The 17,851-nt window shown below is 32.3% G+C and overlaps 2 protein-coding genes across 5 annotated transcripts; both read left to right on the top strand.

Moving 5' to 3' along the window:
* The first annotated feature begins 743 nt into the window (after positions 1-743).
* LOC108323414 (protein SUPPRESSOR OF FRI 4) lies at positions 744-4,847 on the top strand. Of its 4 annotated transcripts, none has more exons than XR_008246636.1 (8): positions 744-1,093; positions 1,494-1,594; positions 2,535-2,661; positions 2,807-3,222; positions 3,399-3,553; positions 3,635-3,688; positions 4,035-4,278; positions 4,398-4,535. XR_008246636.1 is itself a non-coding variant. In XM_052872125.1 (8 exons), exons 1-8 carry the CDS (start codon positions 900-902, stop codon positions 4,399-4,401), a joined length of 1,119 nt encoding a protein of 372 aa, XP_052728085.1. In that variant the 5' UTR covers positions 744-899; the 3' UTR covers positions 4,402-4,535. The 4 variants fall into 4 exon arrangements, 3 of the variants coding, with proteins under 3 accessions (XP_052728085.1, XP_017411351.1, XP_052728084.1); XM_052872125.1 differs by having other exon boundaries at positions 4,035-4,102; XM_017555862.2 differs by lacking the exon at positions 4,035-4,278 and having other exon boundaries at positions 4,398-4,847.
* Positions 4,848-7,897: 3,050 nt separating this feature from the next.
* LOC108323389 (IRK-interacting protein) lies at positions 7,898-9,802 on the top strand. The gene is made up of 2 exons (XM_017555833.2): positions 7,898-8,078; positions 8,155-9,802. Exons 1-2 carry the CDS (start codon positions 8,043-8,045, stop codon positions 9,556-9,558), a joined length of 1,440 nt encoding a protein of 479 aa, XP_017411322.2. The 5' UTR covers positions 7,898-8,042; the 3' UTR covers positions 9,559-9,802.
* The last annotated feature ends 8,049 nt before the right edge of the window (positions 9,803-17,851 follow it).

Below are 17,851 nucleotides of genomic sequence, written 5' to 3'. Positions count from 1 at the left end.
TTTCCTTTCCTACTTCCAACATGAACATCCATGCACTATTTATGTATGTTAGTCCACATTATTACTCTAAGAAAAATATACAGCTTTTAGAGAATATTTTAACACAAAATTTCAAATATTTTATGAGAAAGTATATTATATTTATATTAAATTTCCTTTACTGTAATAACATTCTTAATTTACAAGAAAAAAGTTATTAACCATTATAAAATTTTATATTTTACTTAAAAAAAATAAGTTTTTTAACTTATATTTTTTCTTAAATTTTTTATATTCTCTTCTGGTTTTGAATTGGATATTATCGACTTGATTTTGGTTAGTATGATATATGTTTTACACTGTTTATATATATATATATATATATATATATATATATATATATATATATATATATATATATAAAATCAAGTAACATTATAAAAAATCAAATAATTATAAAAAACTAAAGATAAATGATAAAATGTATGTTCTATAAATAAATTACAAGAACTAAATAAAACTTAATATTAACCATAATAAGTAAAAAATATTTTAATAATTTAAAATGAAAACGAAGAAGAGTAAATCTCTCACTAAAGTCAGAACCATTAGAATTATATATTTTTTATTAGTATTAGGGTACACTTAGTAGTATGGGGTGCAATAAAAAAAGTGTGTGAATGAATAAGATTACTTTTGGGCCAGTTGCACTTGGGCCACTGAAGACACTCACATTGATTTTGATTGTTTCTTATGTGAGCTTCCATCACAAATTCCTTCAAACCGGGCCGCCATTGAAACTTTTGGCTTCTGAATCCGTGCCCTAGCTTCTTCTTCCTCTTCCCTGCCATTGCAGGGCACAGGCCTCGGGCTCCAACCTTCGCCACAAACTCAATTATCGAGTGATCGGAATCACTATCATGGGGAAGAAGAAGAAGAGGGTTTCCTCCAAAGTGTGGTGTTACTACTGCGATCGCGAATTCGACGACGAGAAGATCTTGGTGCAGCATCAGAAAGCGAAGCACTTCAAGTGTCACGTCTGCCACAAGAAGCTCTCAACTGCCAGCGGCATGGCCATCCACGTCCTCCAGGTCCACAAGGAATCGGTCACCAAGTATATCACTATTTCCCTCTTTTTTCTTTCCCGCTTTGTATTTTTTTTTATTATAGCGTAAGTCACACTTTAAGGAAGAAAGAGAGTTAATGTAATTTGTACCCCTAACAATCGCCTTATTGTTACATCTTGCTAGAAATGTAGTAGATGTTATGATTGGATTATGTTTAAGGAATATGAGGGATTGATTGGCTGTATGGTGGTTTGATTTCGGCTTAATTGAATTCTAATGATCTATCCCTGAATGGATATTTTGGTGTTAAGATAGGGGTACTTTAATCAAGAGGATTTGGTTCTTAGAGTGTGGGTGATGGTAAATTTTATGCGTTTTCAGAAAATACTACTGTTCTGCTCTTTGTTATTTATTGTTTTGATTTTCCTTTTTTTTTTTCTTTCTCAGGGTGCCCAATGCAAAACCTGGCAGAGAGAGTACAGATATTGAAATATATGGAATGCAGGGGATTCCACCCGATATCTTGGCTGCACATTATGGCGAAGAAGGTAATATCGTCTGATGGCTTCTGTCATAAGCGTATAGTTGTTTTTGGTTTTTGTATTTTTCACTCATATCTGGCTTACAATATGACTTATTAGAGGTGTCAAAAACCCTCAGCTGCTTTTGGTTGGAAAAAATAAATACTATTTTTTAATTGTTGCTGAAAGTGAATGCAATTCACTTAATTCGTTCTGCGAGAATTGGGTTAGAAGTGGGTTGACCCGGAAGTCACCAACAACAACCTTATGTTATTTTTCAATCACCTACGTTCAATAATGTTTGAATGGTTTGAAAGCTTAATTTGTTTGTTTGCCCAATTATATTGGTTGACACTTTGATTTTCCTTTACTATCTTTATAATGATGCTGATGCTGGCTAAAATAGGTGAACACTTTAAATCTACTATTATAAATAGATGTGTCGGGTCATTCCATTTGATTGTATTGCAATAACTATAACTATATAAAATAACTTGAGAGAACAAAATATTAGTCGACTTACCAACCTATGTTGAATTGAGCCGTGTTATGAAATCTTTAGCTCACCAAAAAATGAACCTAATTGAGTTCGGAGAACAAAATATGTTTAAGTAAGTCAACCCATGGTGAATTGAGTCAGGTTATAAAATTTCTGTCTCAATGCTTACGTTGACTCATTTTTAGCCCAAGATGTGATGAGTCAAAACTTGTGAGCCAGGTTGACTCCCTTTCATACCCCTATTTTTTATAAAAGCATGTTTTGCTTAATTTGTTGTAAGATCATGCCAGATATATATTGTGACTGCTGTATGTATTTCTTGTTTCTTGATTGTGTTTTGTTGTCATGGGAGTATTTTTCCGAGACTCAGGCCACAACATTCTATGAATATTGTTAGTGTTGGCAGGAAGAAACATAAAATGTTTAATCTCCTTTCTCACAATTATTTGTATTTTGTTTTTAATGCAGAGGATGATGTTCCATCAAAGGCAGCCAAGGTTGATATTCCACCAACTCAGCTTGTAGGTGGAATGAGGCCACCTCCTATGGGTACAGGATATCCTCCACGATCAGCCTTGCCTGCAATTCCACCAGTGTATGTTACTACTCTATGTTAATGTCTCTATTTGTATTCATCTTCTTTGACTCGCAAGGAGGAAGTTGTAAATCTTGCATATTTTACTTATTTAAAATTATCAGTGGCACAAAAATTGCTCACATGCTTAATTCCTGTGATATAGTTATAATCCAGCTGTACCCCTGCCACCAAATGCTTGGGTGGTTCCGCCTCGACCACAGCCATGGTTTTCACAACCTCCAGCTGTTTCAGTTCCTCCTCCTGCCCCATACACACAGCAGCCATTATTTCCTGTGCAGAATGTCAGGCCTCCACTGCCAGCAACTGCTCCAGCAGCACTGCAAACTCAGATTGCTCCTCCTGGATTGCTTACATCTGCACCGGTCCCAGTTTCACAACCTTTGTTCCCTGTTGTTGGAAACAACCATACAACGACCCAAAGTTCAACATATTCTGCTCCACCTCTGCCCTCAAGTGTTCCATCAGTTACTCCAGTGATGTCTACAAATGTCCCTGTTGATACACATTTGAGTACCCACTCTTCTGTAACAAGTAGTTACCAGGCTATAGGAGTTCCAGGTAACCTTTGTATTTTCTTTCCTTTGAACAATTATGACTGATACCTTGATTCAGAACTGCAGGAGGGTTTTTTATAACAAGGGTTTTTTTATTGATATTTAGTTTTTCTCGCTAGAGATTAATCCTATGTGATTCTAGTGATTTCATTTCCTTCTCACTATTTGTTTCTTATATAGGTGCAGCAGCAAGTAATTCACACTCTTATGCTTCTGGTCCAAATACTGGTGGTCCTTCAATTGGGCCTCCCCCAGTAATTGCAAACAAAGCTCCTGCTTCTCAACCTGCCACCAACGAAGTCTACTTAGTTTGGGATGACGAGGCAATGTCCATGGTAAGCTATGTTCTTGATAAAATCTGTGTTCCGTTTTAATATTTTCTTTGTTGGTAATGTTGTGACGTTTGGTTACTGTAGGAGGAAAGAAGAATGTCTTTGCCAAAATATCAGGTGCATGATGAAAGTAGCCAGGTAAGTCATACTACCTCTGTAATAGACGGAGTTGCTTTCACATCTAACCAGATGAGTAGGCTTTATGCTTCCTGTTTTCAGATTCAGTTGTTTAGACATTATTTCCTATTTAAAAAGGTACATTCTGAATAAATTTATAATCCTTTTTAAAAGTAAAATAAATGGCAAAGTAAATAGGATCATTTTGACAGTCCTCGCTTGTTTGAAAACTGAATGGGTAGTGCATGCTATTTTATTTTGAATGGCTGCAATACAAGCTATGCTCCAATTCTTGTGGGCATCTAAATATTCAAGTAGGTGCTGTATTATTTTCTTTTGGTAATTAATTATAATTACCACCACATAGTTTGTGAAGCTTGCTGCAAACAATCAACTTCGTGATCTTTCATCCCAGCATATGTACACCATAAAAGAGTATGTATATATGATTTTATTGGGTTTGGTTTTACCAATGCTATTCTTTCTCCTCCCTGCTTGATTCCAAAGTTTGGGGTTTTGGGTGGAAAATGGTCTTACCCATCAGATTTTTGCCCATTCGTAGCATCATTACAATTTATTTTATGGAACAAGTGAATTCAGACTTGGCACAGGTCAGCTTCTTTCGCAGAGTTTGGATCTCTTGCATAAGACCATGCTGTAGAATATTCAGTTTATTGTTGTATTTGGGGTCCATGATTACATGCTGATCATTATTATCATTTTTTTTCAGATGAGCTCCATTGACGCAGCTATAGACAAGAGGATACTCGAAAGCAGGCTGGCTGGTCGAATGGCATTTTAGGTCAATCCTGATACATAAATTCTTGTCAATTTTCTTCAGTGATATGGGCTCAAAACGGCATTTTAATAAGCTCGAAAGCGTGTGTTCAAGATTCCTTTCCTTAAGATCCAGCAAGTAAATACTGTTATTGGTGCGATTCTTTTGCCAAAAAGAGGAATGGGCCCTACTGTCATAGTGGAAAAGATTGAAATTGGTCTCATTTCTAACTTCTTAGGAAGTTGCAAAACTTTTGTTTGTTTCTTATTTCACACCTTTTTCTCCCTTTGATATTTGTAGTCAACCTTTAGGACATGATACTTAAACGAGTACTGCATATTTATGTAATCTAGATTAAATGTGTTGGGTGGAAATTTGACGGTAATTATTGGTTGTTGGTTATATGCTTCAAATTTAGTTTTTCTCTCTATAATTGTGTTTAAAAGAAACAATCTCGAAGGCGAGAAAAACCCGTAACCAATGTATTCGAAATCTATCGGTGCTGAAATGATCTCAAAACAATGTAGATCCTGTTCCTGGTGCTTTACTTGAAAATAGTTTTGATAACCGCCGAACGATCTAAAAGTAATTCTATTGAAGTTAATGTCACTGATTTAAAACAAAGTGGTCTTACATAAACAGTCCCTGCTACTTCTTTCGTACGAAAACCTCTTTCCATCTAAAACCTCTTTCCATCTAAATTAAATAAGAGTTAAACAACCATGACCGCTGGTCTCAACTTCTCTGGTTAAGAGTAGATGGAATTGATTTCAAAAATGGTCCCATACGTGGGGCTCTTCCTCTGGACAAAATAAATAAAAGCATCAGAAATCCGCCTTAGGAAAGACATAAAATAAAATAAAAAGTCAAAATTGAGAATTTTGGATGGTACCGAAGCATGAGTTGCCGAGTCACGATTTTCCGTTGTGTGCCCGTTGGTGCAGGTCAATGCACGCCATAAGGAGACTCGTGTGCTGTTTGTATGCTTTTTTATGTGCATCAACACTTGTGGTCGAACACTGGAGTGATTCAAACTTTACTATAATACCCTTTGCCGTGTGTAATGTTTGAATTCTGAACATGCTGTCATTAACAAGATGCATAAAAAGAAATACTACTATCAGCTAGTAACTCTCGATGTATCACAAATCTAATATAAGGAAAAAGACTACTGATTATGACCATTGATATACATTTAAACCATCTCACACATCATTGGAGAAAAAATATGCAAAAGGGAATGTCGGCTTTTTTGTTTGTTACAGATTCTTTGACGAAAGTTTTCAGGGTTTCACAACAATCAAAAGAAAGACCTTAATCAAGATTTCAGATTGTAGTGAGTTTTTGTGGTGAGACAAACAGACTAACCAATGGGAAAAGATCGTTTACTTTCAAATAATGTACAATATGATACAAAGTAGAAGATAGATTTCTGCATATTAGAAAGCTGATCCATTTTTAGCGTAAAATGAAGGATACGACTTTATATAGATATTTAGAACAAATACAGCTGTGTAAAGCAGATTGAGGGGTTAGATTTGCTTACACAGAATTTGAAGCAGTGTAAAGCAATGGCCATACACTTGATGGTGATAATAAGTATAGAAGGAGTCACGACACAATCTATTGCTTTCATGCACAGTTGTCTATCCTCGTGTAAAAACGACACACCGAAGTCACAGTTATCAACTTAATGCCACTTTCCATTGGCTTTTAGTACCTTTTTCTTTCAGTTGAAGGTAGCTTCTGTGAACCTATGAATCTATAATATGCCTTAACTTTGGAATTTGCCCTTCACTCCATCACATCCAAATATAATACTTTATATTACGACCACAACGGGAAAAGTCTTACATGTTCACAACTTCAACTAGTTTCTCTTTTAGTAGTATCTACACATTACTCCTAAATCCTAACCATCACTTTCATCCTCTTTGTTAAACCGTAGGCTGATTATTCAATTAGGCATGTACATGCAGTGAGTGATTTATCACCAATACCTAGCTACATTTTGGTTACACTAACACTATATCTCACTAATGTAGATTAGCTACATAGATAAAGCTTTTCCTGCTCATTAAACTTCTATCAGAATGTACAAGTAAGATCCCTTTTACAGTACCAAATGGCTCTGACTTTTATACTTGAGTTTAGTATGATTGATTACACTTGCATTTTCTTTTTCATTTCGTATGGGCAAGTAAATCTCCGAATAGTTAGATAAAAAAGCTCAAACTTTCTGTGTAGAAACCATAAAGGGTCGTCATTTTGACGTTAATATATACATTTTGTCAGAAGAGTAATTCAAATTCATACCTCACGTGATGAATGGTTACCTAAAAGATAAGTGTTTGTAAAAGTACAAAAAAATGCTCCCATGATATGGCAATGGCATCCAATCTCCTCCATACTGTTACCCTTTTGATTGAAGTTGTTTTGGGATGGTTTGAAAGCAGTGTTGAAACCAAAAGGTGAAGTCTTGGGATTTGAAATTTGTTGGCTTGGGTGTTTGGCTACAGTGCTTAATCTATGCCCTTGCCTTCTTCTAATGGTTGTCATTTGTCTCTATTGGGACAGACATGTTTTTCTGCTTTTTGTGAGAGAACATAATAAATAGAAACAAAAAAAAAATGTTCAAAAAATAAAATAAAAATGGAATCGAAAGTGAAAATATCTGTACACACACTTCACCACCAACAATCTTAACTATCCTTCTTTTATGGTGCGTTTGTTTCGTACCAAAGTCTCAGTACAAAAGAAAGAGAAAATACAAAGGTAGAAGCAAGATTTGCTTGACTCAAAATAGCAGAAAAAAAAAAAACAAGAAGTCATACTCTTTTATCTTTAACAAACACTTTATCTTCAATTAAGATGGTATTAATTAGATGAACAATGAAATATAAAACAATGCAGTGTTTTTGTAATTGCTTTAAGTTTTTCATGGGACATGGTTGTTGATTTAAGGATTGATGTAGGAATATTAAATGCAAAAAATGTTGTACTTCCCTCCCTTCAGAGACTCCATTGTTACTGAGATTAAGAGTTTTTGTTTTATATCGAGTGATATATATGTATATCACATGAATCAAGAGAAGTGAATGAGAATTTCAGAAATAAATGAACAGTGTAAGTATTTATAGTGAGCAGAGTGAATTTGGTAATGGAATTTATTTGAGAGGCCCATCACTCACACTCTCATTAAATGCCTCACATTTTCCTTTCATTATACATGTATATTTTTATTTTATTTTCATTATACATGTTCTCTACCCTATCCAAACATTTTATTTTTATTTTAGCTATGTAGTAGAATTTTCATACTAAGAAGAAGGAAGTGAAGGTCATAAATAGGTTCACATGCACTGAGGCTATCTCTCTCAAGAAGACAGAGACGTGGTTGGTGGTTTCGTGATCCACCGCACTCTCAATAAATAGCAGTAGTTGAATCTCTTCACTCCATTCATTACCCCTTATTTATTATTGTTATCTTTAATCTCTCACTCGTTTCTCATATCATGGACCACCACATTCTTCTTCTTCTTCTTCTTCAACATTAGCTCAGTCTCACACTCTTCTCTTTCTCTCTCACAAACTCTCATGGCTTCCTCCTCCAAATCACCTCATTTCACTCCCGTCTGTGCCTTCTTCTCTCTTCTTCCTCCTTCTTCCTCCTTCTTCTCATTTTCTAAATTCCTTTTTCTTCTTGCAGATTCAAGAGGACCGTGAATTCGACGAACTCGCCGGAGAAGAAACAACAAGGCACACCAGAAGCACACCCTCTCACCACCACCATCCTCCCACGCCCATTATCAACACTAAATCCAACACCCACAAGAAAAAGAGATCCGAATCCGACGAAGATTCCTCCGTGTCTTGCAACAAGTGCAGGCCACACTCCAGAGACAAAATCTTCATACTTCCCTTCGATCACGCCGCCAACCACAATGCCTCCCACACAAAGCAATCCTCCTCTCTCCTCGCCAGCCCCAATGGCATTTTCAGGTCCCTCGTCTCCAAACTCACCCGCAAGAGCCCCATGTCGTCGTCGCACCACAACCCTCTTCCGGCTTCCAGAGAGGAACAGTGGAAAATGGCGGTGGCAGAACTCTCTCACAAGCTCCTCCACGCCACCAGGAAACGGGACGAGGCCCTTCTCGAAGCTTCCAGACTCATGCATTCCATGGGGGAGCTCGAGAAGAAGCTCAACAAGCTCGAACTCTATTGCCACAGCTTGAAATCCGGCCTCGAACAATGCGCCAACGCCAACGCCGTCTCTTCTCCCACGCCCTTCAAACAGAGTCAAACGCTTCACCAGGACGCGGTGATTCAGCACTTCTTGGTGTCGGTTTCCGAAGCGAGATCGTCCGTTAAGCTTCTCTCTCGTTCCTTGACCATGCAACTGAGGCACATGGGAAGCAAGGTGTACGAGAAAGTCTCGTTTTTGCTCCAACCTTACGACGTGAAAATCTCCTTCTCAAAGAACCCCAGAAGCCTGCTTTTCTACCTGGAGGCCCTCCTCAACAGAACGTTCTTCGAGGACTTCGAAACCATAGGGTTCCAGAAGAACGCCTGCAACGCGGTGCTGAACCCGGTTGAACGGTGCGAGGAGAGTTTCCGATGCTTCAACATGCTTCAGGGGTTGACGTGGGAGGAGGTTCTGAGCAAGGGAACGAGGCACTTCAGCGAAGAGTTCAGCAGGTTCTGTGATAGGAAAATGAGCGAGATTGTTGCGATGTTGGGTTGGAACCGTGCCTGGCCCGAACCCCTGTTGCAGGCCTTCTTTGGGGCCTCGAAGAGCGTGTGGATGGTGCACTTGCTGGCAAACTCGGTGCACCCTAGTCTGCCAATCTTCAGAGTGGACAAAGGGGTTAGCTTTGATTCGGTTTACATGGAAGATATGGGTGGGGACAAGGCTTCAAAGTTGGTCCCTAGTGTGGTCAGAATAATGGTTACGCCAGGGTTTTATGTCTATGGCAGTGCAGTGAAATGTAAGGTTCTCTGCAGGTACTTGAGTAGTAGTAGTAGTAACAACACCAACAACGACACCAACCACATCTTCCACGGTAATAATAGTAACAAGGAGGAAGACAAAGGTTTAACACAAACCTCTTGACTTTTAGACACAAACAAACGATCAATCAATGCTTTGTTCTCTTTTGTAACTTTGGTGCTGGAATTTCGATCGATCGGTTTTCTTTCTTTTTTCTGCTACCCAATACTGTTAAAGATTATGTATATTATATTATTAGTACTATCATTCAATTGGGGTTAACCAGTGTCTGCTGCTGCCGATGGTTTGTGGTGGAATATGCAGATTTTTGGGTCAAAATGAACAACTTTGGCATTTTCTGGTTTTCCTTTGTTTTATCCTCTGTCTAGTCCATTCGGACTTTTTTATCATTTTGTTTTTGTTTCTAACACATCTGTCTGAAAATTTTACCTTTAGGGAACTTTATACTTTGATGGGATTGGGATAGATAAGTGTTTTGATTTTCACATTCCAATGGGGCCTTACCATGTGGATTCTGCTCACAGATAATTATCAACTTCTTCGAAAGAAGGGATCAGTTTTCACAATCATGGAATCGATTCAATCACGTGTGGCTGTGTTGTTGTGACACTTGAATCCACAAAAACATAAGTTCTTTCGTATATAAAACACGATTAAACTAGAAGAACACGATGCTCATATATCTTGAACAGAATACTGTGCTCACGGGCACAACGTCATCGGGAATCGTACAAAAGTATAAATGTCCAAATTAGCGAGGGTGATGCTTGCAAAAACTATATACATATCAACGCTAATGTTTCTTCTTGCGTGCTTTTGAAATGAAACAATTCACATCTCTTTATGAACTCTAAACAAATGGAGAATGTTTAAATTCATTACAGTGTGAGGGTAGAAAATCTCATATAGAAGGTAAACCAACACTCAAAATCAGTAATTTAATCGATAAAAATTACAGTAAAATTTTAAATTTATAATAAATACAGTAAAGTATATTTTCAATGCATATTTATGTTTATAGGTTTCAATATAAATTTATGATTAACAGAAACTCGATACATAATAAATAAAATTTATCAGTAAATTTGATTAAATTTAAGTTGCTTTTGGATGAATTGAAAAGCTTAATATAGGTATGTGATTTACCCAATTCAACAATCATCTTTAAATCGAAAACCAATTCTCGAAATATATTTTTAAAAATAAATGGAACCCTCGCTGGTGCTGAAATGTTAAATGCATCGATCAAACGTACTATTTTCTTTTTCATAATATTTAATGATTTGAATGACTCTACAAGATGATGATTACTTGAAAAAAAGTTAACGTGATTGTATTCCCCTGCTTGCTTCACCTGTTTTATTGGTGTTGGTCGGAATTTTTGAAATCGTATTTATGGGCATGTTAATTGCTTTTAATGTGCATTTCGTCGTTATTTCAACCGTGTCTTTTAATTTTGACTTTTCCAATCATATCAATGAAAAACATCAATGCCAACAATAGCGCTGTTCAATTATTGAAGCCATCCTTTGCAAACACAGAAAACGAATGACATTTCAACAATAAATCAAAAGTGAATCAAATGAATTCGTCGCAAAAATTATTGTGAATGATACCTAATACGAAAGCAATCGTTTAGACTACCAAATTTCCTCCAATAGAATTTCGCATCGAATAACAATGCATGGGTGTTCTCCTAGCAAATGATATTGGGCCCAATTTACCAAAACGAGCCCATCATTGCTCCTCGTAACTAATCAGACCATTGGAATGGAAGGTTGAATAAGCCTTGGATTTTGGAGTGTTTCTCCCTACACTATCCCACATTTCTTCCTGCACTTCCACATTTTCTAAAAATTCCAAAACTACCCTTGTATTTCAAAAAAACCCTACATTCCATATTTTCTCTTTAACGGATTTCGAAATCCGTTAAACAAAAAATCCTTCAATAATTTTGAAATTCATTGAAGAAAGCTTCAACAATCTTGAAATCCGTTGAATGAAGGTATTTTTGAAATGGGGAGTGTAGGGAGAAAAGTGGAGAGGTGTAGAGAGAAACCTCTGGATTTTGTTTGTGGTTGAAACTTTCTTTGCACTCAAAATGGGCCATACAAATGGGCTACATAAATGGGCCTACTCGTAGAAATGATCATGATTTGTTACTTTTAAGTTTGGAGCTTAAACCCAGCCATCCACAAACGCAGAAATTAAAAAGTTCAAACACTTTCTTTTTTTTGGATAATCCTTTTGAGTATGATTCACTTCTCACCTTTGAAACTTCGTTTTCATCAATCATCTAATTCTTTTCTCAGTCAATTTTTGTTCCACGCTTACTTCACCTTCACGCACTTATAAATATTAAAAAAATGTTAACTGAAGTTATAGGTTAAACCTTTACAAATACCATCAGTTTTGACTATTTTTCTGAGAATGGACTAATTAAATATAATCAGTTACGCAATTACTTTTAATTTGTAATTAATAATTAATAATTATGACTCATTTTCCATGTAGAGCAAGGACCCACTTATTTAGTAACTTGTAAAGACAGTTAAAGCACATAACTTTAGCTAGTAAATTATGTCTTTAATTATGAAACAAAAAGTGTTTGTTTAAGGAGTTTAAAAAGTTAGATGCATAACTTAATTTTGCCTACAACTGCGGAACTTTTCATTCGAGTTTTATTTGTTTCTAACTAATCCCAAGTGATTTATTTTTGTTCTTGTTAGGGAATATAAGTAACTTTTGGTGTGAGATTAGTGTATTACACACAACACCATAGTTAAATCATTGTTCCAAGCAAAACCACTTTAAGCTTTTATCATCTTGTAAAAATAAAGATTAGTGGAAACGGACTATTCGACTCAACTCGGCTTGATTTATTATGGGTTGGCTATTTAGTGAGTCAACCTAGCATGACTCTCTTATTAGTAAGCCAAAAAAAATTTAAATTTAACCTGACTCGCCACAAATTGCTGAGTTAAACTGGTTCACTTATAGGTTCACTTAATTAAAAAAATTCTAATTCAAATTTAAATAAATTTCAATCCAAAATAATATTAAACTTAACAATTCAAAATAATATATATATATATATATATATATAATACAATCTAAAATCATCTTAAACTTCAAATATAATTAAAAAACAAAAACAAAAAATAAATTTATGTGAGTTTGTAAGTCAATCCGACTCATCATGAACTAAACTCTAATGAACTAAGTTTTTAGTGGACCGGACTCAAAATTGACTCTATTGAAATTTTAATTTTTTTCAACTCAACCTAATTTAAATCGCAGAATAATTAACGGATTTGAAACTATTTTTTTGTCATATTACTTGTTATTATGTTGAAACTTTACACGTAAGTATAACGGACTTTCTATTTATATCACTCTTGACTCGTGACTCGTCTTTGTAAGGTTGGTAATTTTTAGAGTTTTTCCATTGGAATCAACAAAAAAAGTAGATAATCTCTGCACAATATTCTGATTCTTGACACGAAAAATTAAAATGCTTTTTATGAAGTATAGATGAAAAAGATGATGCCAAGAATGGTTTTATTTGCGACAAATTTGGTATGTTATGGAATCTTTCAATCTATCTCGGTACCTTGTGGGAATTAAGCATATAATCTCTATTGCCAACACTTTATGTAGTTTCAAGTTTCAAACCATAATTCGGATTCTCACTCTTTATCGTTTTCTTTTCAACTCACTTTCTGTCTTACATGTATTATGGCAATACGCTACTTATAAATTTCGATGACAACTTCACATCAATTTCTTACTCACTAATTTTATCTTAATTTTGAAAGCTACTAAAATTTAATTGATTTAAAATAAATGTATTAAATTAAAGACAATTATTGTAATAATATGTTTATGTGTCACATGATCCATATTTCGTAATCAAAATTTATTTATGTCCGTCTGTTTATGGTTCTGTTTTGCCGACACTTTTATTGTTTAAACACTATATAATTAGCATCATACCTAATGATATTAAGTACAATTATTTTTAATTTCTTTTTTATTTTATATAAAAAATAAATACACACTCTATATCAAAATTTTAAATTTATTTAATTTAGAAAGAACGTTGAAAAATGAAAAGTAAAATTTTGAGAGTGGTATCTGAACTCGTCAATTCTATAATGGGCCCACTGCCTTTTAGCTCAGAGAGTCCTTTTGATACCCTCCTCACAACTTACACCTCACTATCAATATATTTATATTTTGATATTAAATATATCTTTTGCTTCTTAAATTTATATTTTATTTTTTATTCTATTTTTAAAATTTAGCTTTTATTTTATATATTTTATTTTATTTTATCTCTTGCCTTTCCCTAAAAACATTGTAAAATAAATATTAATGAGGTATTTGACTATAGGAATACGATATCAAAGTGGGTCTCACAAACCATTTGTAATTATCATTCATATAAGTGAAATCTTTGAACTAAACAAGCGCTTTTAAAAAAAATATAATATTATTGTTGTAGCAGTGAAGAAAAGTTTATAATATTATTCAATTTTTGAAATTATAATCTTAATCGTATATCTCTTATTTTATATTTTTTTCACAAGAGTTGTTCTCGTAGTTCTTATCCATATTTATCTTTCTTAAAATCAAAAGTGATTATACGAATATTATGATATCATAATTATAATACTTTACAGTTTTTAATATCGAATTACAATATAAAGATTATTCATCTAGTGCTAACTTAAACGTTAATAGTAAATATTAATCTTTTAAGTAGAAAAATCAAGATAGACTTTTTTTACGAAAAAAAAAAGTTATTAAAAAACATAAAATTTTAATATTTAATTTATTGTATTGTCAATGTTAAGAGATGTTGTGATTTGTACGATCAATTAAAAGTGGATTAATGTATTGAAAGAACAATAAAGTGAGTGGCATGGGTATGAGCAGTCAACATAATCTAAATGTCATTTTACAAAACCATCACCGTTTAGACTTTTGCTTTCTTTTATGATAACATTTTCTAAACAACTTTACTTTTATGTCATAATTATTAGTCTTTTAGTGTTTTACTCGATCTATGATTCAAACTCATTATTTTTTAAGCATTAACCATATCCAACAGGAAGATTGACCCTTCTGAAAATGTTCAAAAATTGTTGAAACTTAATTTGAGAGATTTACCCTAATTTTAGTGATTAAATTCATGGAAACTATTATAAGTTAAAAAGAGAAAATAATTAAAAAATAAAGTGAAAAGCACACTAGCTAGATATTTACTGGAAAATAATATATTAAATGTAAGTATATCTTTGCTTTTTGGGTGGAGTGAGAAGATATGTTGGAGGGATAGTGTTAGAATGAATCTTGACTTAGGCATTAGAGAATATGACCCAACTGGAACTTGGAAGGTCACATTTTCTCTTTCATGTAATCATTAGGACTCCAATAATTTCTTTCTCAACGTTGCATTCGCCTAATCGATAAAGCCACACACTTTTATTTTTTTCTCACGGATTAGGGTTTACTTTCTAAAATATTAGGGTTTTCTTCGATCCTAGGGTTGTAGTTATCATCTGATGAATAATTATTTTGAATAGAGTAATAATATTATGATACATTTTTATATTCAATTTATACACAGTATAAGATAAAATATTATAAAAAAAAATTATATTTAAAAGAAATAAAAATAATAATAATATCAAATTAATATAAAAAATTTATGTGTTATAGTGTTATTTTTCTATTGAATAATAGTATTTATATATTTAACTTCTTTTTTAATTACTCACTGAAGGGATATTTCTTTTTAACTTCATACAACTTGATTGTAATTTGTGATTTCTATTTAAAACATTTATGTAGTAAATTATTTTTCGTTATGTGATTTTACATTATGGTTTAACTTGATAGCTGTTTTTTTTAATGTAAGATGAGTGACATAAATGACAGTGTCACACACACACACGTATATTAAACAAATAAATAATGAAATTTAATATTAAAAATATAAATGATATAATTTTAGCTCTGTAGTGTAATTTAGTAATTTTGTTGACTCTTTTCTTTGTAAAGGTTTAAGGTCCCAGCTTCGTTAAATACATTTATAGTCAAAGCAAACCTGATTGAAGATTAAATTCATGTTAAAAAAAATTAGAAGCGCTTATAGAAAATGGAAATTAAATAATATAAAGATGTTTTTTTTTTCTGTAATTTAAAATTTCCCATGCGTAAATTAAAAAAAATCTATTGAAAAATTAATGAAAGAGACCTTTTTTTTAATCAGTTTTAGTTTTAGAATTTCTTTCGTTTTTTTCCTTCTCCAAATATATACTTATATATAGAAAATCTATCTAAATAAACTCCAAATTACCTTTCCAAAATAGATTTATCCATATATTTACGAGTACATTTTATATGTTCTAACAAGAGATGGAATCAACAACTATAATAATAATAATTATTATTATTATTAATAACTCATTCATTTATCTCGTTTTTTTGAAAAAAAATATTGTTCTTTATTGGTGAAAATTCCCATAAAATTCTTTTTGCTATTTTACCCTAAACTCAAAACACATAAATACATATATTGCGGACATATGGAATGCATCAGAACCATATTCGTATATATAAATTCAATGGATCGATCATTGGAATATATATATATATTTTCATAGTTTTAAGAAAAGGAGAAACATAATTAAAATTGCAATATTAAAACAGTTGATTTAGATTGCATTGAAGATATGATTACGACGTAATTCGTTGGAAGTTCTAGATGAACCCTAACAAATCGTTCTTCTACAACTGCCATCACGGACTTTTATAAGATTAAAAAAGAAATTAAAACATTGCCTATCTAATTGAAAAGAATAATGTCAAACACTTTTAAAAATAAACATTTTGCATGTCTCTCTAATTATATATACAAATTCAAAGCGATTTATCCACTTGAGTTATCATACTATGTTTTAATCTCACCATAATGATTTCATTCCACCAATAGAATATTTTGTCCCAAACAATTGTCCTTGATATTTATATTTTATTTCTATTAAAGAATTGAGAAGAAACTTAGGCTTACATTAGGGGATGTTTGGTTAGAGAATCAGGTGTGAGTTTGAGTGAGAATAAGAAAATTAGAGAACATGTAAGAAAAAAAAATTATAAATTTATTATCTTACAAATTTTGGATTAAATAAAAAAAATTTGATATCGTATAAAAAATAAAACTTACAAACATTGAGTTTTAAAACTTTGGGTTGAAAGAGATGTCTTAACGTGATTTTGACTTGTCATTGATAAAATAAAAAATAATAAGGTATTCCAAATTTTGCAATATAAAGCATAGTTTAAGTTAATTATCAGCATATTGATTATATTTAGTATTTGGTATTTTTCATATGTAAAAATCTCTTATCACACTTCTCAAAAGATTTAAATATATTAACCAATTTATTTAGTCAATTAAACTTATTATACGAATCAAATTTCAATATCATTAAAAAATTCAAGTTGACTTATTTGATCATAATTTCCTGGATTAATAATATAATATTTGTATAAAAAATTAAAGAACGTTGTTAAAGATAATAAAAAAAATTAAAAATGATTGTTTTTATAAAGTAAAACTCGATTAATATAAAATTTTAGTTTTAATTCAACTGTAATAAAATCATAAAAAATAATCGAATATATTTTTAAAAATCATTACTATTCTTAACTATTTTTTATTTCCTTACACAATAAAGTTTATTATGGTTGAAAAATGATATAAAAATTAAAAATAAGGCATACATATACATGGCAAATACAATCATCCTCCAACAAAATTATAAAGATATAGAAAATACGTGTTATTATAATATAAAACTCATATCTTAAACACAGTAAATTTTCTGGAACGAAAGATCATCTAACACGAAGCCAATGTGTCATCAGATGAAAGAAAGAGTGAACGACAGGAGAGTCATGGGACCACAGAAAAGAGAGGGAGAAGGAAGGCATTTGGAGGGCATCACGCATGCAAAAATGTAAGGGCAGTGCCCTTTTTACGGAGGGAACCTAATCTAGCTACCTAAAAAAGAACTCCTAACTCATCAATAATAATAATAATAATAATAATAATAATAATAATAATAATAATAATAATAATAATAATAATAATAATAATAATAATAATAATAATAATAATAATAATAATAATAATAATAATAATAATAATAATAATAATAATAATAATAATAATAATAATAATAATAATAATAATAATAATAATAATAATAATAATAATAATAATAATAATAATAATAATAATAATAATAATAATAATAATAATAATAATAATAATAATAATAATAATAATAATAATAATAATAATAATAATAATAATAATAAT

This window comes from Vigna angularis, chromosome 1 (genome assembly GCF_016808095.1).
Source record: "Vigna angularis cultivar LongXiaoDou No.4 chromosome 1, ASM1680809v1, whole genome shotgun sequence".
In the NCBI taxonomy this organism is placed as follows: Eukaryota; Viridiplantae; Streptophyta; class Magnoliopsida; order Fabales; family Fabaceae; genus Vigna; species Vigna angularis.
The sequence above is the reverse complement of the archived record's forward strand: the minus strand, read 5'-3'. Positions and strand labels throughout refer to the sequence as shown.

Bases quoted from the DNA above. Each gene is read 5' to 3' on its own strand.
- LOC108323389 (XM_017555833.2), top strand. From the start codon at position 8,043: ATGGCTTCCTCCTCCAAATCACCTCATTTCACTCCC. The intron at 8,079-8,154 runs GTCTGTGCCTTC...TTCTTCTTGCAG, and splicing joins AATCACCTCATTTCACTCCC to ATTCAAGAGGACCGTGAATT.
- LOC108323414 (XM_052872124.1), top strand. From the start codon at position 900: ATGGGGAAGAAGAAGAAGAGGGTTTCCTCCAAAGTGTGGTGTTACTAC. The intron at 3,223-3,398 runs GTAACCTTTGTA...TTTCTTATATAG, and splicing joins CCAGGCTATAGGAGTTCCAG to GTGCAGCAGCAAGTAATTCA. The intron at 3,554-3,634 runs GTAAGCTATGTT...TGGTTACTGTAG, and splicing joins ATGACGAGGCAATGTCCATG to GAGGAAAGAAGAATGTCTTT.